Source organism: Cricetulus griseus, assembly GCF_003668045.3.
Source record: "Cricetulus griseus strain 17A/GY chromosome 1 unlocalized genomic scaffold, alternate assembly CriGri-PICRH-1.0 chr1_1, whole genome shotgun sequence".
NCBI lineage: Eukaryota > Metazoa > Chordata > Mammalia > Rodentia > Cricetidae > Cricetulus > Cricetulus griseus.
The window spans coordinates 21796161-21823479 of NW_023276807.1; the positions used below are offsets into that span (position 1 = coordinate 21796161).

General features: G+C 38.2%; 1 protein-coding gene across 1 annotated transcript in view; it reads left to right on the forward strand.

The window, feature by feature from the left end:
• Col19a1 (collagen type XIX alpha 1 chain) overlaps positions 1 to 27319 on the forward strand; it is a 298074-nt gene that overhangs the window by 88524 nt on the left and 182231 nt on the right. The window contains exon 11 of the mRNA XM_027392846.2: positions 850 to 869. Coding sequence (XP_027248647.2) covers positions 850 to 869 — 20 coding nt within the window. The remainder of the gene's footprint in view (positions 1 to 849; positions 870 to 27319) is intronic.

Sequence of the window (27319 nt, forward strand, 5' to 3'; positions counted from 1 at the left end):
CATCTCTTCTTTTCTTCTTCTTCTTCTTCTTCTTCTTCTTCTTCTTCTTCTTCTTCTTCTTCTTCGTGTTGGGCTTTTCAGGTCTCTGTGGTGTGGAGTCCCTAGATTCTGGTGGTGTCATATAGGTCTTTCTGTTGTTGAGTGTGTTCCTATACTGTCATCTTCCCATATCTTCTTTGAGTGGATGCAGGTGAGGTCTCTCCCTCTCCTCTAGTATTCTGGTGGCATATGTGGGCCAAGATTTCAGTGTCTGCAACTCTGGATGGTCTGGCCTCTCCTGGTATTCTCCTCACTCAAGCGGGGGCAGGGGTGGGCCAAGGGTGAGGTGTGGCCAGACTCAGGGTGGGCTTTCCTTCTGGGCAGGTCTACTGTATATGAGGTGCAGGCCCAGGAAGATCTAAGGAGGAGTGATGGTGGCAGTTTGGGGCCTGAGCAGCACCCACACTTACCTCAAGCATAGGGCAGAGGGTGGAGGGGGAACTGAGGGTGAGGTCTGTCTGGACTCACAGTGGTCCTCCCTGCCTGGGCAGGTCCACTTTACTGGAGGAGCAGGCCCAGGAATATGCAATGATGGGGTGATGGTGGGAGTTGGGGCCGGAGCAGCTCCGACAGTCACCTCAAGCAGAGGGCAGAGTGGCGCCAAACACAACACTGTCTTTTAAATTAAATGGTAATATTAAAATTTACCTACTGACTGCTATGCTATAATTTTTTTAGTTACAATTATGGTGAAATTGTGGGCTGTTAGCTCTTGTGACTTTAATGTACTTTCATTAATGAAACTTATTTGTTCATCATCTTACATAATTTAATGACAAAGAAACATGAAAATCTGGAACACTTAACAAGGGACAAGCAGAAGAACCTGGGTCCTCATTTGTAGGTTTGAAAGATTTTTGTTAATCGATGCTTAGTGGTTTTTTTTCTTGTATTTTGATTTTCACTCCAGTGACCCTAGCTCCTCACTCAGACTCTGGGCTACCCAGGTTTCCCTATTTCTGCCTTGTCTTCTGGTTCTCTTTACACAGGTCATCATGTGCTACAACCCTTCTTCTGCTCTCTGTTACCTCCCTTTCATTCTTGAGCTTCTCATTCATTTCTTGACCTCTATCCCATTCTCTACACTCACTCTACCTCCCTGACATCCCTATCTGAGTTTCCTCTCAAAGAGTTTCATTTCTAGCATCTCTGAGAAGAGATCATTTTTAATATAAATGTACGAGTTCCTTGGCAGGTGACTTGAGAGTGTTTTCTCATTCCAGGAAAAAAAGTCTATTATACATTCCTGCCTCTATTACCACCCCTCGTCTTTTTTGCATTTCTAAGATTGAACCCAAGGTTCTGCACATGCTGGGAAAATACTCTATCACTGAATTTTTTCCCAAGTCTCTTCTTGAACATTTCTGAATGAGAGCATGTTCTAAATTAAGAGTAAGCTGTCTTCATGTTTGATGACAGACAGAGTTTAGTACATAAAATGAAAATATGTGATTTAAAAGGTCAAGACTGTCTTCAGCTTGATGACAGAGTTTAGCGTATAAAAAGAAAATATGTGACTTAAAAATGTTTTAAGTAGAATGGGTTAATAACTATGTAACATTGTAATTTTCTCAGTTCATAAGTATCCATTACTTGCAAAATGTATTTAATGTTCCAGATGCTAGAAAAGCACAAAATATTAGTTGATAGGTGCATTGCTTTTATTTAAAAGCCACTGGATTGAAACACCTTTCCTAATCATTGTATGAACAACTCACTGTATGGAAATTGCTGAATGATTGTGTCTCACCAAAAATAGTAGAATTCCTGTACAGCAAGCAGAGGCATTGACACAGCTGCTCTTCCACATGTTGTATGTGCAATGGCTGACTGTGTGAGCTTACCATAAAGGCTTACGATCAGCCTTCACTTCCTATTCTAATATCTTCAAGAAGCTATCTTCAGATTGTCAATAATCCTGACAATCCCCTTTAAGCCATCTAATGCCCTACCTTCTTTAATAGCAGAGGGGGATGAATGAACCAAGACACAAAAAGCCACCAATATTCACTTCCATTTTCGATACTCTTCCTCACTTCCTCTCACTGTCTGTTGGTCATGCTGCATGATCAGACACAAGAACCAAATTATACAACACTAAGGTTTGGATCAAGGATTTCATAGAATGTTATTCTATGTACTCTCAATTGTCCAGCCTGCAGAGTGTGGCAATGCATATGGCATTAGCTGGCTACATTCCAGGAACTCAGTGATAGGGGTATTACCTCCCACTTAAGGTTTGCTTATGTGTACTGATGATTCATGAAGATATTGTCTTAGTAGCAATTGTGATGAAGACACACAACAGCCCTCAGCCCCAACCCCAGCAAGCACAGGTTGAATCAAAGGTTCTTTTCTTAGTTAACAGGAAATTAGATGGTCACCTACATTGGCTCTCACCATTTATTCAGATTTCGTTAGACACTCCTCAAGGATTTTCTCATTAATGCTGATAGACAACACTTATAAAAATTATTTACTTTAAGTCAAAATCTGTTATTCTTATTAATCCATCTGAGTTCTGAAAACCTTTTGGAGAGCTCAAGGAAGTTTGTCTTCTCTCAGGGATTTTGTTAACACCTCAAATGAGAGTCAATATTGCATTGTGCTTTACTGATAAGTTTACAGACTCTTAACATTTCTCATCACTGCCTTCTTATGCTGCTATACCTTGTAAAGCTAAGGATGTATTCCAGAAGTTACCATAATTATTCTTTTTTTGTATGATCACTGAACCAACTAGGCAGTGTAACAAACACTGATTAGAGTCCTAATTCAGTTCCAACCCCAGTTAATTTTATGGCTGTTTCAGAGTCTTCACCTGAGAAAATAAACAATGAGGCTGTGTTGCCTCTTCTAGAGTCACAGGTGTACTGGGATAGACTCTGTAAAAGTATGGACGGGTTATACTACTGAAAGATAACTATCTGGAATCTGAATATAAGCATCTGCGTTTATATGTGGTGACTTCTCTTTTGGAACTGTGGCCTTCTGGTCCTTTAACTCTATTTTCTTACCATTATCACCCTTTAACCTTGTAGTAGTTGTGGATTTTATACACAGGAATTATGGTGACTTGAACCATTAGTATAAGTATTGAATAAGAAAAGGCATGTCATTGTCACTGAATCCTCTTTCTGGGAGACAGCTAAACACATCTGAAAATAAAACAGTATTGTTACTTAACCACTTTCTTACCTCACTGACATCTACTAACCCATCCTTTGTTAAATGTTTTACTCAATTAAATAAGCAGAAATCATGACACAAGAGTTAGTTTTGTTTTAGAGATCATCTTATTCCTTAGGAGTTCCTTAAAAACTCTTTAAAAGTAATTAAATCCTGCTACCTACCAAGGACCTTTAATGTGTGCATATTTTAGAAGTGAAGATATATTATTGTACAGCAGACCAGCCTTTCCTTAAGATTCTAGGAGACTCATGTTAGTGGGTGAGTGTCATGGACTCTTAGGTCTCTGTCCTTCATCTGTCCTCCCTATCTTCACATCCATCTTGCTCTCAGGGGTCTCTAGCTGCAATCAGATAATTACCAGGCCGTCAGTTTCTTTTCCAACTTGTTTGATGTCGATGAAACTCAGCAAGACAGAGAATTCCTTCAAACCCACCCTGGGTTTCAGAGCAGATTTGGTTTTTTTGTTTTTGTTTTTGTTTTTGTTTTTTACAGTATTTCATTGATTTGATTTTTTAGAATCTACTGCTGATGAGATACTGTGTTCAGCACCAAGATAACATGAAAGAGATGAAGCCTCCTCTCAAAAAACATGTGAAGTATTTGATAGGGGCTTGTATAGGATGCAGTGTGAACAAAGAGAAAGGAACACATACTGCCTCGGAGCTGGAGGTAATCTTAGGTCAAATTTTATTCATCAGTGAGTGCTGAAGGGTAAATAAAACTCTTCAGAGCAGTCAGAGGCAGATGAAAGTACAAAAGTTCAGTGTGAACATATTATGGGAAGTATAGGACACATGATGGAGTGTATTATGTGTCAAAATGGAAAGCAGTGACCGCTGGAGGAGAAATAAAAGCTCTTTAGAAAATGATTGAAGAGCAGCTTCAGGCAGAAAGTCCAAAGATAGAGGGAGAAACATCAAAGAAATAACAGCAGAGGGTCACTTGGAGCATCAGATCCTAACACATTTAGCTTACTTTCCTCAGTAGCGGTACCACCAGACCCCCAAGCAACCACTCACCTTGGTAAGTATGCTGGCTGCTTCTGGGAGAAACCTCTCATGAGAATGCCCACCTGAAGCTTCCAGACAGATTAGAGGCCAAAATCCTTTCAGAAGCCCCAGAGTAGGCATGATTAGGGTTTTTTTTTAAGCTCTGTTTATTTTCACCATTTATAAAAACTAAAGGGCTTATTATCATGGGGAGGATGATTTTGACCTCTAGTATAAGTTTATTCTGCTAGCCAAAATCTTGAGGCAATTTAATCCAATCATTTAATCTTCCTTTGAGTAAATGTTCCTCTCTCTCTGTCTCTCTGTCTCTCTGTCTCTGTCTGTCTGTCTGTCTGTCTGTCTGTCTCTCTCTCTCTCTCTCTCTCTCTCTCTCTCTCTTTCTGTGTGTGTGTGTAATGAAACATAGTCACTTCTTTCATGAACCAACATGATTTCGTTTTGATTGTCAAGTATTATGTAATGAGTTATTGACTTAACATGCTAATGAGTAGTTACAGTCACTTAACAACAACAAAATAACAAGAAAAATAAAAGTAAGACTGACCTAAACCTCAACAATCTCGTGTCTAGGTGTTTAGTCTTTCCCTGTGATCTTGCTCTGGTCTACTAATTGTCAGAGAAGCCTCAGGGATTCTGTGTTACTTCTACAAATTCATCAGCATGTTATTCAACAGTTTCTTTGCTAGGATTCCATCTTGGCTTTTGAGAAGTTAAAAAAAAGCCAGGTATTGCTGGATTTAGCAAGGAGTGAAGGGAGCCAAGGGGTTAAAAAAGACAGAAGAAGGGGTACAAGTTAGAACTTGAAAAGTGAGGAGGGGAAATAGAGAAAAATAAGACTGTTTTACCCTTTATCAGATAGATATTTTTAAAAAGTGTGTCCATGTATGCATTCACATGTGTCAATAAGGTATGCCAAAGTGCATTCGTGGAGGTCAGAGGTTATTACTGAATGTCAGCCCTGCCTTCCACCCTATCTGAGACAGGTCTCCTGTCCACTACTGTGTAATAGGTTTGCTGTCCCTTGAGTTTCTGGATACTTTTCTGCCTTTGCATCCCATCTCTCCATAAGGAGTGTTGAGATTCCACATCTGGCTTTGCATGGTTCTGGGAATATGATTTCAGGGCCTCATGCTTGTATGGCAAGCACTTTACCCTCTGGGCCATTCCCCAGCAAACAATACGTGTGTGTGTGTGTGTGTGTGTGTGTGTGTGTGTGTGTGTACATACATAATGTTTTATGTTTTGGTGGCAAAATGTTAAAATAGAATGTAGAAATTTTGTAAGACACATTCTTGTACATGATGATAAAATGGGGAAATGGAGAACACATTAAAAACTAGATCAAATTAAGTGAAGTCAGTAAAAATCAACACACAGGAATATATAGCCAAGCCCATAGTACAAACCCAAAGCTGCAGTGAGGGTGAAACAATGAAATGCAAATGATTATTTTAAAGAATCAAACACAAAATAGAGAAAAGCAGATTTTACCCTCGGAAATAAAAAAAGCATCTTCAAAGTAAAATAGTAGCAGGGAATTAATAAACATGGTCAGTAAAATTTATGGAACACACAGTCATAAAGTTGTAGAGAGGGAAATAACTTTAAAAGTTGGTTTAATGCGATCAATAAAATGTATAAATAAAATTTAAGTAAACAGAAAATAGGAAACTATTTCCTAGACAAACTAGGAACTGAAGACCACAGATAAAAGATGGACTAAAAGAATGTGGGATCTCCAGCATGCACCCCAAAAGAGCCAACTGGACAACCTGGAGGATAAGCAACTTAATAACAACTGTAAAATACGGCCATGTTAACTACTATGGAAGAAACTGGAGAAGTAGCTGAAAACACACTAGTAAATAAAGTAGCAATTGGCTTTTTAGTTGAACTTCATGGACCCAAAATTTAAATTGTTTAAATATTTAAAAAATTAAAATGCTCTAAGATAAAGAAAAGATAGTTTCTAAGAAGTTGGCATTATTCAACCACACAACTAGTAGAACTTAAACTGCTGCTAGATTTCACGCACAAGCATATATACAAATGTATTAAATAAGACATTAGCAGACAGAATTGAACTATTCAGCAAAAAGTCAAACAGGGCTAGAGTAGGATGCCCGTGGAGATTTGGATTAAGGGATTACCAAGTGTACTGCAGTAACCAATTAAAAGGTCTAATTGAGTTGCTCTACTGGCATAGACTGAAGCTTCAAATAACATGAAGTAGTCACTCTTAATAAAATTCCCCAGGTAATAGAAATTGATAAAATATCTTCACTGAAATCCAATAGTAAATTGATTACAAAAAGATTAAAACCTTAATAGAAATGGAATAAGCAAAATTAATCCCTAAAAGTAAAATTTCCTTCACCATTATTTCACATGAAAAGTAAATCACATGAACTGGAAAAATATATTAATCCCCTCACTGTAAAGTGAGTTTTAAGAAAACTTAGGAAAATTTCTAGAAAAATATTATAATTATTTATAAGAGAAGTTAATTTACTAATAGTAGAATATTGATATTGCATTTTATACAGGAATAACTGAAATAAAAATTACAACCAAGTTTTTAAATATTAAAATCAATAGTAATTTGGACAAATCTTAAGACAGAATATCTTTTTTAAAAAAAAAACAAAAACTTTTTTATTTTTGTAATTGTAATCAGACCAATTTTAAATTAGAAACAAGCTTCATTTATATGTCAAACCCAGTTCCCTCTCACTCCCCTCCTCCCGTGATCTCCCCACCTGTATCCTAACCACTTTCTGCTGCCCAGGTAGGGTGAGGCCTTCTATGGGGAATCTACAGTATCTATCATTATTTGGAGCAGAGCCTAGACCCTCCCCCATGTGTCTAGGCTGTTAGAGTATCCCTCTCTGTGAAGTGGGCTCCCAAAGTCCATTCCTGTACTAGGGATAAATAAAATCAAACATCCTTAAACTTAAAGGCATTACGCAGCAAACAAACAGCCAACATCAATCTAAGTGGAGAGAAATTCAATTCCACTAAAATCAGGAATAAGATCTGTCTAATATGGTACTCTAAATTCTTGCTAGAGCAAGAAGACAGCAAAAGGAGATCAAGTGGATATAAAATGGAAAGGAAGAAGTTACTTTCCCTATTTGAGGATGATGTGACCCCCCTCCCCCAATTTCTTTTTTTTTTATTTTTTTATTTTTTTTATTAGTTCTAGTTAGGGAACAAGCTTATTTCAAGTCCCTTCTCCCTCTCCCTCCCCTCACCCCCAAACTTCCTCCCCCACCCCCAGCCCACCCCCCACCCCATCCACCCACCACTCCCCAGGCAGGGTAGGGCCCTCAACGGGGGCTCTGCAAAGTCCACCAAGTCTTCCTATGCTGGTCCTGGGCCCTTCCCATGTGTCCAGGGCCAGAGTGTAACGCTTCATATGGGAGGGGCTCTCAAAGTCCCTTCTTGCACCAGGGAAAAATACTAATCCACCACCAGAGGCTCCCTGGAGTGCAGAGGCCTCCTTATTGACATCCATGTTCAGGGGTCTGGATCAGTCTTGTACAGGCCTCCTGGACAGCATCTGGGGTCGATGTGCTCTCCCTTGTTCAGGTCACCTGTTCCTGTGGGTTTCTCCATCCTAGTACAGACCCCTTCGTTCTTCATTCCTCCCTCTCTTCAACTAAATTCCCGATTTCGGCTCATTGTATATCTGTGGATGTCTGTCTCTGTTTCCATCAGCCACTGGGTGAGGGCTCTAGGATGGCATAAAGAGAAGTCATCAATCTCATTTTAGGGGGAGGGTTTTTAGGTTATCCTCTCCACCATTGCCTGGATTGTCAGATTGTGTCATCCTTGTAGGTCTCTGGAGATCTCCCTGGTTCCTGATCCCTTCTCGGGCCTACAGTGGCTCCCTCTGATATCGTATCTTTCATCTTGCTCTCTTTCCTCTATTCTTCCCCCAACTCAATGTTTCTGCCTCTCCGTTTCCTCTCCTCTTCTCCTCTTCTCTTGCTCTTATTGTAGCAGCTCCTTTCCCCCCCACCCTCATGCCCCCAATTAGTTCGGGAGTTCATGCCACTTCCATTCCTGGGGACCATTTATCCCTTAGAGTCCTTCATGTTTCCTAGTTTCTTTGGTGAAGAGCATTATATACTGGTAGTCTTTTGTTCTATGTCTAAAATTTATATATCAGTGAGTACATACCTTGTTTAAGACAGAATATCTTTTAACAAACATAATGAGCATAGAATAAAGTCTAAACGAATACATGTTGATTCTACTCCTGAAACTAACAATAAAATAGTTCAACAATCAAAGTTAGTACATAACTTTAATGTGATGCAAATAGCAATTCTGAAATGTTTTCACTTATTTAAAGTTGGAGAATATCTCTTGAAGTTTATATAGATATGTAAAAATGAACACAGCCATAGGCTGCAGAGGGAAGAAGAGAAATGTTTGTTTTATTAGACATCATCATCATGGCATTAGTTTTCTTTGTAAAGTCTAAAGGCATTGTTTATTACAGGGGACAGGTAGGTGGCACCCCGCGAATTTACTATTATTACAAAGGATGGGTGGCACCCTCTGGAGGCCAGAGGAAACTTTCAGACTTAGTTGCTCCTGCCATCATGGGTCCATGGACTCAGATCCAGCCAGGCTTGTACACAGAGCCCACTGGGATAATCTACCAGGCCAAGATATCACAGAATTCATTTCTTCTTAGACAAAAGACTGAGAAGAACATCGTACTAACATTCCATGAGATTTCTGCATTGCTGCCAATAGTATATCGAATATAGGTGTAAAACCTCCGACCCTGGAACCTGACCTCTCTATTCTCTGATTGGAAAAATACTTATCTTTCAGTCAAGTAGGAGAGGATGGATTTTCCTATACAGGCTCTGGAAGTATTGACTTTATCCTTGTTAGAGATACCTTACACTTAACAACACTAAATGGATGAAAGACTTAAGAACGGGATATATATATCAAAATATGAAAAGAGAGGATTGAAAAGAAACATTGTTGTTACCCATATACAAATTGAATATTGCAATGGTACAGGATGATCTTAAGCAAAATCAACTTAAAATGATAGTTCCATTAACAATGCAATAGCTAAAACGTTTGCTATTCCAAAGAATTTTTAAATTTTTGACAAGAAAAATCACACATAACTTGGTTTTTTAAGTGTGTAAGACATACGAACAAGCAGTCACTAAATAGCAAACTCACAATGTTAGTGTTAACACAGTAAAGCTGGAGCTTAATGGCAGTCTGTGATGTGTAATTTAAAGCCATTATGAGACGTGACTTAGCACCCATTTGGCACCTGTTGCTGGATGGAATTCAAGGGCGAAGGCATGCACATGCATTGCTGGTGGTATGCGCAGAGCTATATTCTCTTTGGGAAAGCAATTTGGCAACATCTGTTCAGAAATGAAAAATGCATAATCCTTTTACCTAGCAATCACCATCTTGAGAATCCTACTACCGTGAAGTATGTCACAGGCAAATGATGGTGTTTATGGCTTTAAGGAGAATAAAGTTTTAGTACAAGTCCTAATGGAGTCAGCTGAATTCAGCCATTTACTAAGAGCTGCACAGTTGGCCCACAAATGTCATAATATAAGTATCACTTATTATTATACAGTACAAACTGTGTAGAGTGTTTACTTGTGGGGAATACAATGGTGTTTATTGCAGTTTTACTCATTATGGCACAAAAAGTGTAAACAGTCAATGTCATTAACAGGAAATAAATGAATAAATTATGACATAGCTCTATTATAGAGTGTTATGAAAGTATTTAAGGAACTAGGTCTATATGACTGATCCAAATTAATTTATAGAAGGTAATGCTGAAAGAGAATTTTAAATTGTGAAACCACACACACACACACACACACACTCACACACACACACACACACACACATATATATATATATATATATATATATATATATATTCAAGTGTTTTGGAATTGTATATGTATGAAAGTTGGTTGGAACTTTTATAGAATCATCCAATTCATAATATATCTACTTAGATGTTTTCTCATTCTTTTTTAGGGTTTCTTTTATTTTTTAATTATGTGTTTGTAGGTGTGTCTGCGAGTGTGAATACAGAAATGTTGGTGTCATTGGAGGCCAGAGGCATTGGGTTCCGAACTGGAGTTACAGGTAGTTAGAGTTGCCCATGGTAGGTGCTGGGAATCAAATTCTGGTTCTCTTCAAGAGCATCATTTCCTGTGCTCTAAGCCTCCTAACTATCTTTCCAGCCCAGGTCTTCTTTATTATACCTTGCAATTTTCACTTTAGAGGTAATTTTTGTTAGAATTATTACTAGGGTGTGTGTGTGTGTGTGTGTGTGTGTGTGTGTGTTATGCATTCATGTCGACGAGTACATATGTGGTGGCCAAAGGTTAAAGAAGGGCACCTTTCCTAGTTTTCTCTCTACTTTATTTCTGAGACAAGGTCTAAGTCTTTCTAGGTCCCACATGTCAGTTAGTTGTAATTATCTACCTTGAACCTGGGAAGACAGAACTTCCACTGAAAAACTGCTTTGACCAACGTGGCCTGTGAGCACATCTGTGAGACATAGTTTTAATTGTTAATTGACATAGGGGTGGGTTACCAGCCCAATGTTAGTGGTAGCACCCCGGGGCAGGTGAGCCTGGGTCGTATTAAGAATGCTGGTTGAGCATCAACCAAGAGTAGCAAACTGGTAAGCAGAATTTTTCTATGGTCTCAGTTTCAGTTCCTGCCACCAGGTTCTTGGGCTTGGGTTTTTACCTTGTCTTTCCTCCATGATGGACTGTAACCTGAAAGCCAAACAAATGCTTTACTCCCCCAGGGTGCATTTGTTCAGAATGCTTTATCAGAGCTGCAGGAAGGCAAACTAGATTACCGTGCCATATGAACAACCATTTCTCTACTTCCTTTCAAGCTCTAATTTCTTAGATTTTCTTCCTGCCAGTATGCAAAATAGTGTAGTACTACAGTATTGAGGAAAGGCATATGGAGCAGATCTTTGCCAGTCAAGAAGGAAGAATTTGATATTTAATATCCTTCATTCACAGGATTCAAAATATAAAGTGCACCCCAACACAGGTCTTCTAGGGAAGAACTATTTTCACCAGCTTTGCAAAACTTGAATTCTGCAGTGGTGAAATCGCAATAATACAAGGTTCAGTGTTATCAGCGGTCTGTTTTGCAGTGGAGAAGTGTTCTAATCTCTGCCTACAGGACACCACTTTCTGAAGTATTAAACTCTGACTTGCAGAGGAGCTCACCTCAGAGAAATGACTGATGCCAACCGTCCCTGGGCTCCAGAGTTATTCGGCCCAAGGGTGACTGCTGTTAGAGTAAAAAGATGGATGAGTTGGGGCTCCAACATCTTATTTTGACCCATTGGTGAGTGACCTAGTCAGATAATTAAGACCACTTACAAGTGAGTGATAAAAGTGGAAAGGAGGGTCATGATAAGACATAGATACAGTTGCTAAAGAAAAGTTGGGCAGAAGGTCTAAGAACCTGGTTCCTGGAACTAAGTTTCATTTATCATTTCTGAACCTTTTCAAAAATACTTGAGCTTACATTACTTTGTTCACAAAAATGGTAGGAATTCCTTTATTTCAACACTTCACTAAAAAAATAAATCTCCCCTGTGAGCCTTTAAAAGTTTGGATCATTTAAAAGGCCTATTATTAATTTTACTGAGTTAATAACCATTACAGTCTAGTAGTGAGGATAATATTTATCGTGGGACATCTTAAAATGCACATTATCATTAAATGCATAATAAGGACTTTCCACCTATATAAATTGAATTTAATAGATTGTAACAGCTCCAGTGGTCCCAGTGGGGTCTTTTAAATATCTGGTTTAGGGCCTTGTTAAAACATGCATTCTTTTAATGTCATATTTTATTTAGAGATCTTGCTTTACCTATTCAAGCTTGAATATGTTTGATTGTATAAATACAAAGTACAAATAAAATGAAAAGTATAAAATAAGTTTTCAAGTATATTAATCTACTAAAAGAGAAAAAGATGTTTTACAGTTAATTTCGTTTTTTGGTTTTAAATAACACACACAGAAAGTGTCTATTAAAATTAGTAGTTGCTGTACAAAGCATTTATGACATATTGCTGTGCATTGAAAAACTAGCCTCTTTGCATGTCAGAATGCTAGAGTGTGTGTTTCTGTTTAAGCTGAGGTTATTGTTAATTACCAATGGATAGACTTTAATGAGAAGCACCAGACACAAATTATACTCAGTGTCTTTCATAACATGGTTTGTAGACTGCCCACATTGAAACCTCCTGGTCTAAGCAGCCATACGCCTTAGAAGTCTGCATTGCAAGAAGTCCTCTCAGAGATCCTTGCACAACAAGAAAAGATTAAAGAGTAGTGGTCATTTTTATCTATAACACACACACACACACACACACAAACACACACAATGAAGTAAACACTTCGAGTCCCCTCTAGAATGAATGCCATCCCTAGCTGTATGCTCTGCTGCATGGTGTATGTAACAACTCCGTAAACATTCTCTAGGGAAATTATCACAGCAGGCATTGTATCAGTTTCCTACAGCTGAGGGGCCATAGCCACTTTGTCACACATGGGATGTCACTCATGAACATGGCATTCCACCATAGGGAATGGGCTCCAACAAGCTAGCCCGTGTACTTAGATTATATCATGGTCCTACTGCCACTGAGCATGGCATCCCACCATAGGGAATGGGCTCAGGCTTGACTCTAGCCAGGCTTCCCTGCTGTGTGCAACCACCTCATGCAGTGGTTGACTATTGCAGGATTCCCTGTTGTGCCTGCTCAGGAACCTCTGGCATTCCTCATCTGCTACAGAGGGCCCTGACTGGAATTGAGTTGTTAACACCACAAAAGTGCCCTGCAAAACCTACTCAGGGAGTGGCTTTTAAAAGGTGCCAAGTTTGAAACCACGTTTGAAGCTGAGTAGGTAAAAATGAAGCTTTAAACTCAGTAATCCAACCTAGGGGTGCTCTATAAGCTTTGCAAATAGCTTGTTATTGGCTCCCTTCTAAGAAAGAAATCTTTACATTTTAATGGAGTTTTAAATGTCAAATAAGAAATGATTTAAATATGGAAATGCAGCGTTATTCCCACAATGCCTCTCCATTAGTATAGATTTACTAACTTCAGTCGTAGCTTGCTTACTGGATTAAAAGAATGGAACACTCAGAGTTTATTTATTTCATTTATTTCTCATGCAGGCTACACTTGATTAAAAATGCAGCCATGAGTCATGGGACTGCCTCTATTCAGGAGATATAGAGCAGAACATAAAGTAGAATTTTATGTATGAATTACCAAGATAAGATCTGTCTCCACTGTAAAGTTGTTGTTGGAGACTGACCTTTCCCTAATAGATCCCAGATGAGAAAATAGTAAACTACCCTTATAAAGACAAAGCTAATCTGGTCCATTTGAAAGTGTGTTTCTTTTGCAAAAACTCCTAATATATCTTAGACATCTTCACAAATCCAGCAAGAAAGTTTACTGAGTTCTGTAGTACATGATCTAAGGAAATAAATAAAAAAAAGAAATAGAGACCAGCATGCATCTGTGAAGAAGTACATACCATTGCTTAGAGGAAAAGCCTTTTCTCTCACAGATGTCTTGAACCACCTCTCAAGGAGAAAAGTTTCCAAATCTGTACCCCAAATCTGAGTGCTTTCCTGCAATGGGGTCCATGTTCTCAGTTACTTACTAGACATATCTTCATGGATGTCCTGGTTATTCCTTCGGTGTAGAACTGGATGTTCAAAACAGCCTCCTCTTGACGCTCACCACTGCTTCTCCTCCTACTTTGCTGTCTTCTACTTGTATTGTTAAACTTACCATCCTCACAGGTTTGGCCCAGACATGAAACTTGCCATTTTTGTTAACGCCACTTTCTCTCTACTCATTTCTGGCCTTAAGTTTCATTTTTGTCTCATTTATCCAGATTCCATCTTCCTGTTACATTTGCCTAGATGACTGAGTTGTCTCCTAATTCAATTATTTACATCCACTCTTTTCCTCCATCAATTTTTCTAACAGTTCTACCTCAATTAATATCCAAAAAGTATGATGCCAGGCTTCTGCTCAATGGGAGCGAATAGCACACTAATGACTACAAGATGTCCACATAACCCTAACCCCGATTTTATAGCCAATCCTGCTTGCCCTTTCCAACTTTATTTTGCAGAATGTCTCTTGTTCAAAATCCCATGCTCTAACCAAAACCCAATAGCCTGCTGTCCTTATATGTGTCTTTCATCTTTCCCCTGTCTAGCCTTCTTAACTTCTTTTTATACATACTAGATCTTGCCTAATGATGAGAATTTTTCAAAAATCATCTACAAAACTACATGTCAAGCAAAGATCAAAAGCCAGGTTAAGACTCTGCCTTGGCCTTTATTAACTATGAGATAATAACTCATTTTTCCTTGTTTGATCATAGAGTGGATAAAACAGTAGCATTTAACCATAGTGTTGTGATGAGGCAAGCGAGTTGACTTTCTTAGATGAGGGCCATGCCTACAAGATCTGATATACATACAACATACATTTGTGAAAGAGCAATCTTTGCCTTTGTTTCCAGTCCTCTGATGTATTAAGCAAATTCTTAGACATATCAGAAGGCTTAGCAATGAATGTGTGTAACATCTCTATTTGTAGACATGTAAAATATACTTCATTTAACTTTATATAATTATTTTAAAATGTATTTAGGAATGGGGTGAATATTTTGGACAATTTAACATATTAAAAATTAGATCACTAGGATAGTGATGTTTCTGGTACATCATGGCTGAGACTGACATCAGTCCAAGTCAACTTTGTTTCAGCTAGGCAGCATTTAGTATCATTTTGAGACAATCCTTACAGTGTGTGTGTGTGTGTGTGTGTGTGTTGTCATAAGCAGTTTAGTGTGCATGAATTTCTAAATGATAACTGTTTCTTTTTGCATACCCAATATAACATCACTAAATCTTAAATGTATTTGAAAACTAATAATTTTCAATATATTTAGTCTTGGTATTCAGAGTTCTAATATCACTAGAAAACTGTTAAATGTATTTTAGCAATTTGCTTTGGGGTACTCAAATCATTTCTATACATTCTACCTAGACGCCCTTCTGCAGTTCTTTTAACTATTTATTATTCTGTCATTTTCCCTCCCTCTGTTTTGTTTTCAGTACCTTATTTGCTAAAGAATCAGTAACTGTCCTGGAAAATGTCCACACTATGTCCCTTCTCCTCTCTTTCCTTAAAGATGAGACTTCAGTGTAATGATATGAGCAACAGAACTGTATCTAAAGATCTCTCTCTTTTTAATTATGTATTATATTTTTGAGATTATACTATAATCACATCATTTTCTTCTCTCCTTCATTCCTTGAAACCCTCTCATTTGCCCATCCTTGCTCTCTTTCAAATTCATATGTATACATATATATATATATATATATATATATATATATATATATATATATTCCTCAATATAACCTGTTTAGTCTATATAAGGTTACACATAAGTGTGTTTTCAGAATTGACAGTTTGGTATTTAATAACCAATTTGTGTACTTCTCCCTGGAGAAGAATATTTTTCCCATTCTTGAAATTCCTTAGTTGCCAGTAGTCCTTTTTCAGCTTATGTTTAGTCAGTCAAGCTAGTGATAGTTTATGGATGTAGCTTCTGACATTACTTGCAGAGTCTTATAGAAAACTCATTGAAACTCTGACTCTTACAATCTTTCTGCTCCTCTTCTGCAATGTTCCCTGAGCCTTAGGTGCAAGAGATTTTTGTAGATGAATCCATTGAGACAGGTTTCAAAACTGCGTTCTGATTGTTGTGATTTTCTGTGGTGATCTCCATCTGTTCCAAAGAGAGGTTTCCTTGGTAAGAGATGAGGACATAAGGAGAAATATCTAGAATGTAGGTAAGGATGATGTTGGCTTAGTAAAGTAGTCGTCATAAGTTCTTCTCCAAGATCTATGACTACACTGGCCATGCTTAGCTGGCTAGATTTTCAATACTAAGCATGGTTTTACTCTTGAGCAGGTCTCAAGCCTAATTAGAGAGCTGCTGGTTACTGCCAAGCCATGCATGCCACTACTGCACCATCAAGGGTTTTTATGCCATGCTGGTCTATAATGTGTTCTCTTGATTACAATGAAGTGTCCCTCTTTAACTTTTCTGATGAGTTTTAGTTTGAAGTTTATTTTGTCAGATATCAGGATAATAATGCCTGCTTGCTTCCTGGTTCCATCTGATTGGAGTACCTTCTTCTTCTCCCTCCTCCTCCTCCTCTTCCTCCTTCTTCTTTCCTCATACAATACATCCTGGCTGCAGCTTCCCTTCCTTTCCCTCTTCCCAAACTCCCTCTCTGTCCCCCAAATCTACTGCTCCTCTCTTTCCCCTCAGAAGAGAGCCAATCTTGGTTGGAGCATTTTCACCTAGCCTGCCACTACAAGGCTGTGCTTATCTTTAAAGTTGAGATGTGTTTCTTGAAGAAAACAGATAGATGAATTACATTCCTTAATCCACTTAACCTACCTGTGTCTTTTGGTTGGAGAACTGAGGCCACTGATATTTAAAGTAATCGCTAAAATATGTGTATTAAATACAGTCATCCTGTTTTTGAAGTTTTGTGGTGATGCCTTTTCATTGATATTCTGTGTTTTAATAATTACAGCTTCATATTACTTTTCACAATTTCCCAGCTATGTTCTCATTCCTCTCTTCATCCTGATGTATTACTCCTGTTTTCTTTGGGTTTGGGTTGGTAGATAAACTTTGTAAGGCTGCTTATATCATGAAACTTTCTCTTTCAATTTAGAATATAGTTTTGCTTGGTCTAGGCTGGCTGTCACAGTCTTTTGGGACTTGGAATGCTCTGCTCCACGCTCTTCTAGCTTTCAAAGTTTCCACTGAAAAATCAGTGCTATTCAAATGGTTTTCTTTTATATGTGGCTTGCGTTTTTTTCTCTTGTAGCTTTCACTTTGCTTTTTTATTAAATATACTTAGTGTTTTAGCTATGATATGCCATGTTTTTTTTTTTTGGTCTTATCTGTGTGTTCCTTATATGTGTGTAAGTGTTTCTTTACTTTGGGGACGTTTCCTTCTATGATCTTGGTGAAGATCTGGTCTATGCCACTGACTTGGGATTCTTTTTCCCAAGATTCTTGGGATTCTTCTACTCTTGTAATTCAAAGGCTTGGTGCTTTCATGGCATTCCACATTTTCTTGCCCATGAATGTTTTTTTTTAATTGTTCGTATTTCTTGTTAATTTGGTCTAATCCTCTACTTTAGGTTAGAGGATTTCTGTTGTTCTGTCTTTTGCTTAATTCACTCTACTTAGGCTTTCCTTTGAGTTTTCTAATCCAGCTACTGGGTTTTTCCATTCCATCTTCAATCACATGTGTGTGGGGACATATGTGTCCAGGTGTGCATACACATGGAGTCCAGAGGACACATTTATATGTCTTCCTCAAGTACTCCCCACCTGTTATTTTGACACAGGGTCACTCACTGAAGCTGGAGTTCACTGGTTTGACTAGGCTGGCTTACCAGTGGGCCCTGAAATCTGCCTCACCAACCCTTAGATCATGGGCATGCACCTCACATAGGGTTTTAATATTGTGTTTTTAATTTGGGCGCTAGGAATCTGAACTTAGGTCCTCATGCTTGTATAGCGTGGACATTTCTCAAACCACTGTGAAATGCATTTTTCTGTTTATAACTCTCACTTATCATAAATACCTAGATCCATTCATTCTTTTAGAGCAGCAAATATGGTGATAGTTTAACTTTATTATTCCCTCTATTTTTATTAGCTGTAATATTTCTGTAAGAAGAGACTTTCTTGAATCAATTGCCTAATTAGCCCGTGTTGTATACCAGTAAGAACGTTTTATTAAATGTTATTTTCACTTATATGCAGTTTTCAGCAAGTTGGTTTTCTAGCGTCTGCAAATAGTTACCAATTAGATTTTACTATTTTGTTTTTGATATTATGGATCTGCTTTATGCACTGACCTTGTCCTTATTGTTATTAAAATTGCCCCATTTGGTCGGTAATACAACTCTTACCTAGCCCTTCACCAAGAGCTGTGCATCTTTGTAAGCCCCCGTTGTTAAGGTGACAGTTCATTTCAGTTTTAATATACTGTTGGGGCTAACTTAGCTTTCGTTTGCATCATAAAAGTTCCCTGAGCATGAAAGCTTTTAGTACCTTCTTTCCTCTTGAGCTCATGTGCCATTCAATGCTGTGGTTCCCCTTGCAAATTACTGTAGATTGTTCTTCCCCAAACAGCAATGGTGAGTTCTTATATCTGCAGTGCTAGCATGAGGCTTTACATAAAATTGTGATGCTACCAAGTTGTTTGTTTAGCACTTCACAATTTAAGTGGACTTGTAACCATATAAACATATCCAACGTTCAACAGAGGTACCCCAGCTTGGTTATTATAGCAATTTAAATCTAATTTAGTTGAAAATGCTTCCCAATCTTGAATGTAGACTTGTGTATGTTTCTTCAGTCAAGGTTCAGTGAATAGAATTAAGCCATGTAACTTGTAATAATAGTACCAACAAAGTAAACTTTTTAAAACTAATAAAATGTATAAAATGTTGTGAAGGTAAAAATAGCACAGATGAAATAGTCATAGTTAGTACAGAAAAAAGTATTCACATTTTTCTACATGACTTAATAATAAGCTAAAGTACCACCTTGATCTTAACACACCAGAGTGCTTTTTTAGAATTAGTGACACTATCTCATTCACCGTATGTTGGGTGTAACCCTTTGGAGAGACCTGACCATAGGACAAAGAAATGATTCCATCTAGTCTAGCTTGGTAAACCAATGGATTTTTGAGGGTTTCTTACAGGAGCATGGGTGACACAAAAGCCAAAAGCCCACCCCAGTGTTGGAGAAGACTCGATAGAGATTTCCAGTGAAGAGTCTTCCATAGTTCAATGCTTTATAAATTTGGGGAGTAGCCTTGGATTCCTGCATCTTTCCAGGCTTCCTGAGCCTCATAAAGTTTGTTAGTTTTTTGAGTCTAGATGAACTTTTTTCCTTCTTCCAGAATGGAATATTTCAATCCAGAGGAAAGAACAGTACAGTTCATAGAGCAGATTTCAGCATGATGAATTTATAGTAATTGATATTTCTATTTTGACAAAAACAATTTATGGGAAGTTCATAAAACACCTTTCACAGGAGGTTAGCTCAAAATAAGCCAGGAGGCTGGTGATTCCTCAGCTCAAGTTTATGGATAAAGAAACAATTCACTGGGTGATGGTGGTATATACCTTTAATCCATACTCTCAGGAGGCAAAGGCAGGTGGATCTCTATCAGTTCAAGCCCATACTGGACTACAGAGTAAATTCTAGGACAGTCAGGACTACACAGAGAAAAAGAAAAGAAAACAAACAACAACAATAAAGAAAACAAACTACAACTCAGAAAAAATTGTGATTTTCCTATCAAAACATTCTTTATGCTCAGCATCTTGTTAATTATAAATGAGTGGCAATTTGTTTTTAAAATGTTTTCTTTAACACTTATATTCTCAAACCAGCAAAAAATCTCTCTGAATCATTGATCCTACTTAGACATGAAATGAGTTAGAGATGGCAAAGAGAGCAATGGCTCCCAGAACAAGCTGTGACTGGCCCACAATGATTGCAGAGAATTCCCTGGATCTGTCATTCTGTCTGGATACCAGGCAGCAGCTGCAAGAGACTGAATTGCTTCTCCGAAATGTGGATCACATTTCATTTCCTTTCTGCATCAGCAAAATGAAATGAAATGGGGAATTTTGGAAACGGCCTGAAATATTATTGCTGACATTGCTATAATTTGGAAATGGCCAGACTATTACACAGGAGATTTGGCAGTGTGGGTGATTTGCTCTACATATGACACCAGGCCTAAGTCAGCCTGACACTGTTATTTCAAATCCCATTGTTTTACCCAGTATTGCCTGCAACCTTCCTCTAAGAGGTGTTTTTGGGAGACCTACTGTGTGCACATCTGAGCAGTCAGCCCAGATTTGCAACTTTGAGGAATGGAGCATTAATATCTCATTTGATGTCTTGCCTTTGCCCATCATCTATCTCCTCCTTTAGACATCCTTTTGGACCTGGCTTTCCCCCAGAGCACTACTCTCTTGTTCCATTCCATTAACCAGGATTCATTGCTGTGCTGCATCCTCCTACAAAAACAGAGGCCCCTCCCCCACTTCCCTTCTGCCTCTCTCTCTCCATTCCTACTGTCTTGCTCCCTCCTTTCTCAGCTAATCTGCAAAGGACTCTCTTCTTACTGTTTGCCATTTGTAATACAGAAACCTCAATTGTAAGTGATGAGAATGGGTAGGCCGTTTGATAATGCAGTTTGATAATGCCCTACACTGTCATGATTGCCATAGTGTACTGGTTAACTGTGGCTTGCCATCAACAGAAGTTATGGCAACAATTCGAAAATGCCTCTTTTGTCTCTATTCCAAAATTTCAGGTTTAAAGAGTCTGGAAGCTCTTGAAAGTACATTAGTGCACATGAGTGACCATTACCTACCTGTATATTTCCCAAAGGCTGATTCTAAGAGAGTCTCGAATTCTGCACTGCCCATGTAAATGTCAACTGGGCAATTTTCCTCCTGAAGCAATTAGCTAGCTAACTGCTAGTCAAGACCAATAATAGGCTTTAATTTAAAGTTTTTGTTTTTCTTTAACCAGAACTATTTCATGTTTAAGTCAACAAATCATCACAGACTTTATCTTTCTGAATTTGTTGTTGTTGCTTGTTTGTTTTTGTATAATCCTGGTTGTCTGGCCTGGAACTCAATTTGTAGATCAGTCTTGAGTTCACAGAGGTCTACATGCCTCTGCCTTCAAAGTGTTGGAATGAAAGGTGTACACCACCACACCCAGTCTGTTTTGAATTCCAGTGGCTAGAGAAAAATTTCTAGTTATACAAGCATTTTGTGTTTCAATTTATTTGAAGCAGTGGACCTTACAATTAGTCCCTGGAAATATTTTGTAGAGCCCCACTGAAAGTATCTCTTGGAAGATTTATTCTTCAAATATAGAACAGGAAACAGATCTCAAGAAACAGGACTAAAGGGATCCAGAGAATGTGTTAGATCAAGGGAGGTAGGCAGTAAAGTTTGTGTGTGAGCTGCTTATCACTGAGGGCACCTGCAGCTGAATGCTGCTGAGATCCCCTCAGTGAACCAGAGAAGGTGGCTTGGAATCATCCCTCTCTAGAAGCTGACATATTAATGAACTAATTCTTGTTACCCTTTGGTACTCCAGTAGCCACCAATTGCTCTCACCCCTCGATGGTATCTTGCCAGGGTCAAAGTAATTAACTGGCTTCAGAACAATGCCAGAAAGAGAAAACCAAAGAAAGTGGGATAGAGGAGAGAGTTTGACAAGAACACTGACAAGCGCACAAAACTTTTTCAGAGCTTTGCACCAGCTGCAATTGAAAATCATGAAAGGCCCAAGGCTTGTGAACAAAGAGAAGTTAAGCCAAATGAATGAAAGTTTTTATGAGTTTGTACTTTTGTTGAACAAGAAACTTGGAATAATGGAAGTTCTTCCACCATGGAAGTGAGTTATAGTCTCTGATGAAAATATCATGTGTGGTTTCTGACATAATCCAATGGAACACTGGAGAGAGAGTTGGAGAGAGATCAGTGGTTAGGGCCATCTATTACTTTTCTATTGTGACAAAACACAATGACTAAGACAATGCACAAAAGAAAACATTTAATTGGGCTTCTGTTTTCAGAGACTTAGAGTCGGTGATGGTGCCCCAAAGGCATGGTGGCAGGAATAAGTGCTAGTTCACATCTCTATCCATACAGGTAGGAGACAGTGAAAGACACACTGGGAATAGTCTTTTGAGACCTCAAAGCCTACCCCTACAGTGACACTCCAACAAGGCCATGCCTACCTATCCTTCCCAAACAATTCTATCAACTGGGGTCTAAGTATTCAAATATATGAGCCTATGGAGGCCATTTTCATTCCAACTGTTATGAAGCATATTTTCCAGAGGAATTGAAGTTTTGTTTGAAAGGTCGTTAAGTTTTGATATGATTTTAACATTAGTTTCATGCAAGAATGGGTAATGAAAAAATCAGTGGGACTTAATTCCCATCTTCATATTGATTAGAATTGATCTTCGGTTCCCATCAGTCATACTTTCCATGGTTTATTGTATTTTTTTTAGGAAATCTTCAGACATTCTAGTTTTTAAAAAATAGTCTATCTTTTAAAACTGAGTCAAATACCAAGAAACAATATGGTCATCCTGGTTTCTAATTTCCTCTGCTGTCAAAGTATTTTTTTAATTTTAGATTAAATTTTTAATGCTTTAGTTTTGTTCTTGTTAATTTTCCTCCAGTGGAAAGAAATAAGCAGCTGGTTACTATTTCCAACTCTTTTGTTTGAGATTTATTAAATATGCAACACATGAATGTATGTTTTTCTTGTCTGGATTTAGAGCTCACCACTTATTTTTTTGCAAACAATGATAGAATTTAAAACAGAAAAGGCATAGAAATCATCTGGTCCCAGATGATTTCTTAGATAGAACTTGAAATCTTATCATCTATCATTTGATATTTTTGTACATCTCTGGTGTTTTGCCTATATATCCTTCACTTGACTACCAGTTGGAATTGCCTTCCTTTTCTTATAAATGCTGAAAATTCTTTGTCCATTAATTATGTTAATGTGCCACCAAATAATATTTTCCTAAGTTATTATTGATTCAGATTATAGTAAACTTATTACTTTGTTAATACTTTATCAAACATGTTACTTTTTCTCTATTATGAGTATTTTATTCCATGTTTACAGATGCATTGTCTCCTATGAGCCCTTGCTATATTCAATTATAATTCCTTTTCACCCTTTAATACTTACAATGTGGTTGTTCGATGGATCCGAAGTTAACTTAAGTGCAAGACTACACATTTATTATTCAATTTTTTGTTTAGTACAAAATGTTGTTTTGATCACTATAATGTCTTATATCATGAATATGTTACTTAAATATGTTATATATGACATATTTATCAGTGATTGTTTGTCACTGGAAATAGCATTATTCTCTGAAGCATATTTACCAATGTCTATGGATATTCTATTTGTTGTTACCAAAGATACATGGAGTAGAGGATAGGCTGGTTTCTGGATTATAGTAAGTAGAGGCCTGGCATGGCGTGCAATATCCTGCAGTGTAGAGGCCGTCCTATAACAGAGAGTTGCCAAGAGTTCTGAAATTAGAAGCGACAGATGACAGATGGATGGATGGATAGATAGATAGATAGATAGATAGATAGATAGATAGATAGATGGTATATAGTAAAGATAATTAAAACATTTTAAAAGTGAATTTAATAGGTTTAGAATGCCGACTGTAAGGCAGGGTGCCTGAGTTGAATTACAGACCTTGGCATATTACTTAAAATCTCTTGTCTTTAGTTTTCTCATATATAGGATTTGGTGTGTATCATAGATATTTTAAACCTAGAGATCAGTTTGAAGCAGTATGGTGCTTCTTTAACTCTCTGTTATACTGCATTCTCTTACCCTACAGAATAACCTTCAGCGGCCTGTCAGCTCTGTTCACCACATCATCATCATCACAGTCATCACATCATCATCACCACCACCACCCTAACCATCACCATCACCACCACCACCCTCACCATCAGCATCACCACCACCACCCTCACCATCAGCATCACCACCACCACCACCCTCACCATCAGCATCACCACCCTCACCATCAGCATCACCACCCTCACCATCAGCATCACCACCACCACCCTCACCATCAGCATCACCACCCTCACCCTCACCATCACCACCACCACCCTCACCATCAGCATCATCACCACCCTCACCATCACCACCACCACCCTCACCATCAGCATCACCACCCTCACCATCACCACCACCACCCTCACCATCACCCTCACCATCGGCATCACCACCCTCACCATCAGCATCACCACCCTCACCATCAGCATTGTTACTACTATCATCATCGCCATCATCACAAACACTGTCATCTAACTTTGTACTTTTTTCAGCCAATACCTAGTTTTCAAATCCTTGTAAGCACATATTCTTTTAAAGGGTTCAGTGTTTAATTTTTTTCATCTGTAGGAACTGTCCTTTTATCTTATTATTTTATTCTATTTTGGGGTGATGGAAGCAGAACCCCAGATTTCACATAACTTAAGTCAAGCGTACGATGTACCTCAGAACTGAACCATTAGCCCCAAAATAATTTCAATTTCAATTTCAATATTGTGTGTGTTGTCAATTAAATTTTAAATGCTAGTGATGGTGCCCATGGAATTGTTTGTCTTCCTGTGCCACAGATTTCATTGCATTTTATTAACAACTGTTAAATGCCTTGAAGGCAACTAAGGCAATTTTTTATTTCTTAACTAGATATTTTCTTTTTCTGACAATGGGACTTTTTAAAATTTATTTTTATGTATATGGGTGTTTTGCCTGCATCTATGCTAATGTAATAACACATGTTTTCTGGTACTTTGGAGACCAGACCAGATACCCTGGGAATAGAATTACAAACAGTTTTGAGGCTCCATGTAGGTGCTAGGAACTGAACTTGGGTCCTCCAAAAGAGGAGCCAGTCCTCTCAACAGCCAAGTCATCTCTCCAGCCCTGTTAACAGTACTTTTGTCATTTTTCATCTGCAGCTGTTTAGGTCTTTTGCCCACTCCATAAGTTTCCATCCCACGGTGCTTATACTCCCAATGCCTAAGCTTTCTGGCATACATAATATTCTGTGTCTAACATATCATTTTCAATGAAATGTTCTGTCATGATAGAACATATGTGGAGCTCAATAAATGAGATTGCTTGAAATGTGACTAGGAAAGTTGGGAAATGATTTCCTTTTTTTTTTTCTTCTTAGTTTTGGATTTTTGAGACAGGATTTCTCTGTGTAACAGCCCTGGCTGTCCTGGAACTCTCTTTGTAGATGGAGCTGGCCTTGAACTCACAGAAATCTTCCTGCCTGTGCTTTCTGAGTGCTGGAATTAAAAGCATGAGCCACCACTGCCCAGCTTGAAGAATGATTCTTAATATTACCTTCATTACTGTCTTTTGGGTCCAGGCTACAAAAGGTGTGTAAGCCATTACACACAAGTTGGCATCAGAGGACAGACAACTCAGAGAACCAATACTCTCCTCCCTCCCTCCCTCCCTCCCTCCCTCCCTCCCCTCTTTTCTTTCCTCTCCCACTCCCTCCACATGTTGGCTCAAGAGATTGATCTCAGATGGTTGGGCTTAGTAGCAAGGGCCCTTACCCTCTGAGCTGTCTCATTGGACAGAGAATTAATTTTTAACATTTTAAGATATTAATCCAAACAGCCACATGTTGCTGTGGGCATTGCAGCTATGGAGTAACTCCTCACCCAATGTTTTAGCCTTCGACTCCTCACGCATTCTAGTTTCCACTCACTGTGAAAACTAGATTTGTACATTCTACTGCTCCTGTGTGCATGTCATTACACAGCAGTGACTGTTTACACTTCATTTCATTAGATGCTAATAATCATAGCATATTGGGACTACACATCTGTATTACTATTTTTACATATTTCACTGTTTAATGTACTAGTTCTTAAAATTGGGTGCTTCATTTAATATTTTTGCAAGTAAAAATAATAATGGTCATTGAAAAAAATTGGAAAGATAGAAATTAAAAAACCACCTTAGTTATCATTGAACTAGTCACATAGCTGGGAGTGACCTTGGGCTTCTGAGCTTCTTCCCTCTACTCCCTGAATGCTAGGATTACAGGAATATAACACCAGGGCTGTATTGAAATACCAGGGGATCAAACCCAGGGCATTGTGAACTCCACTAGCTGAGCTAAAACCTCAGTTCCTATTAAAGTTTTTTTCTAATATGTCTTTATTTCCCATAGTAATGGATTACTTAAGTCATGGATTTGTTGTTGTTTTAAAGATTTATTTTGTTAATTATGTGTATGTGTGTCAGGGAATATGTGCAAATGTGCTTGGATGTTGGATTCCCTGCAGTTGGAGTTACAGGCAGTTGTGAACTCTCCAGTGTGGGTGCTGGGAGCCAGACTTTGGGTCTCTATAAGAGTATATGTTCTTAACCTCTCTCCATCTCTCTAGTCTTTATCATTGTTGTAAGAGTAAATTAATAAAGATTTTTCCAAAATTAAAAAAGTCACCTTAGTGATGCAAAGCTGATATGGTACTACTGTGTTTATCTTGCTCACACACATACACTATACATATATAACATACACTATATACACATTATAGACATACATACCATGCACATGTACACACTGTAATATACACACTGTGCACACAACAAACATTCTAACATGCACACACTACATACACAATGCACACACAACAAACACTATATGCATGCACACACTCTATTTATTGCTCGGAAAAAGAAGTAGAAAACATTAAAGTTTGAAGTGAAAAGAAACACTCATAATCACTATATTGCATCAACCATCCACTTTGTTTCGGTTTGTTATCCCACTATTATTCCCAAGACTGTACAAAGCTCATGTGCAGGTAAACAGGTAGATTGATAAACAAACTAACATTTTTAAGAAATTGAATTGTACTATAGGTTTACATGTTACGCCAGTAAATACATCTTTCAGACAGAAATTGAACAACATTAGGTGTCATTGTTATTATATATTATCCACTGTGATATTCATGGCCATTTTGAACACTTATGACTTCATAAGAATATATGCTGACTGCCAGTAGCCCCTTATTAAGGGCGGAGCCTACAAAGCCTCTTTGCCATCTATGCCAGAATTTTGATTGGCTTGAGCTAGTGCAGGTCAGGTCTTGATCAGCTTCTCTGTGTTCATGAGTGTGATATCTGTCATGTCCAGCAGACATTTCACAGCACTCTTCCCCATTCTCCAATTCTCCTGCTTTCCCACAAACTTCCCTAAGTTTGGGTAGGGATGA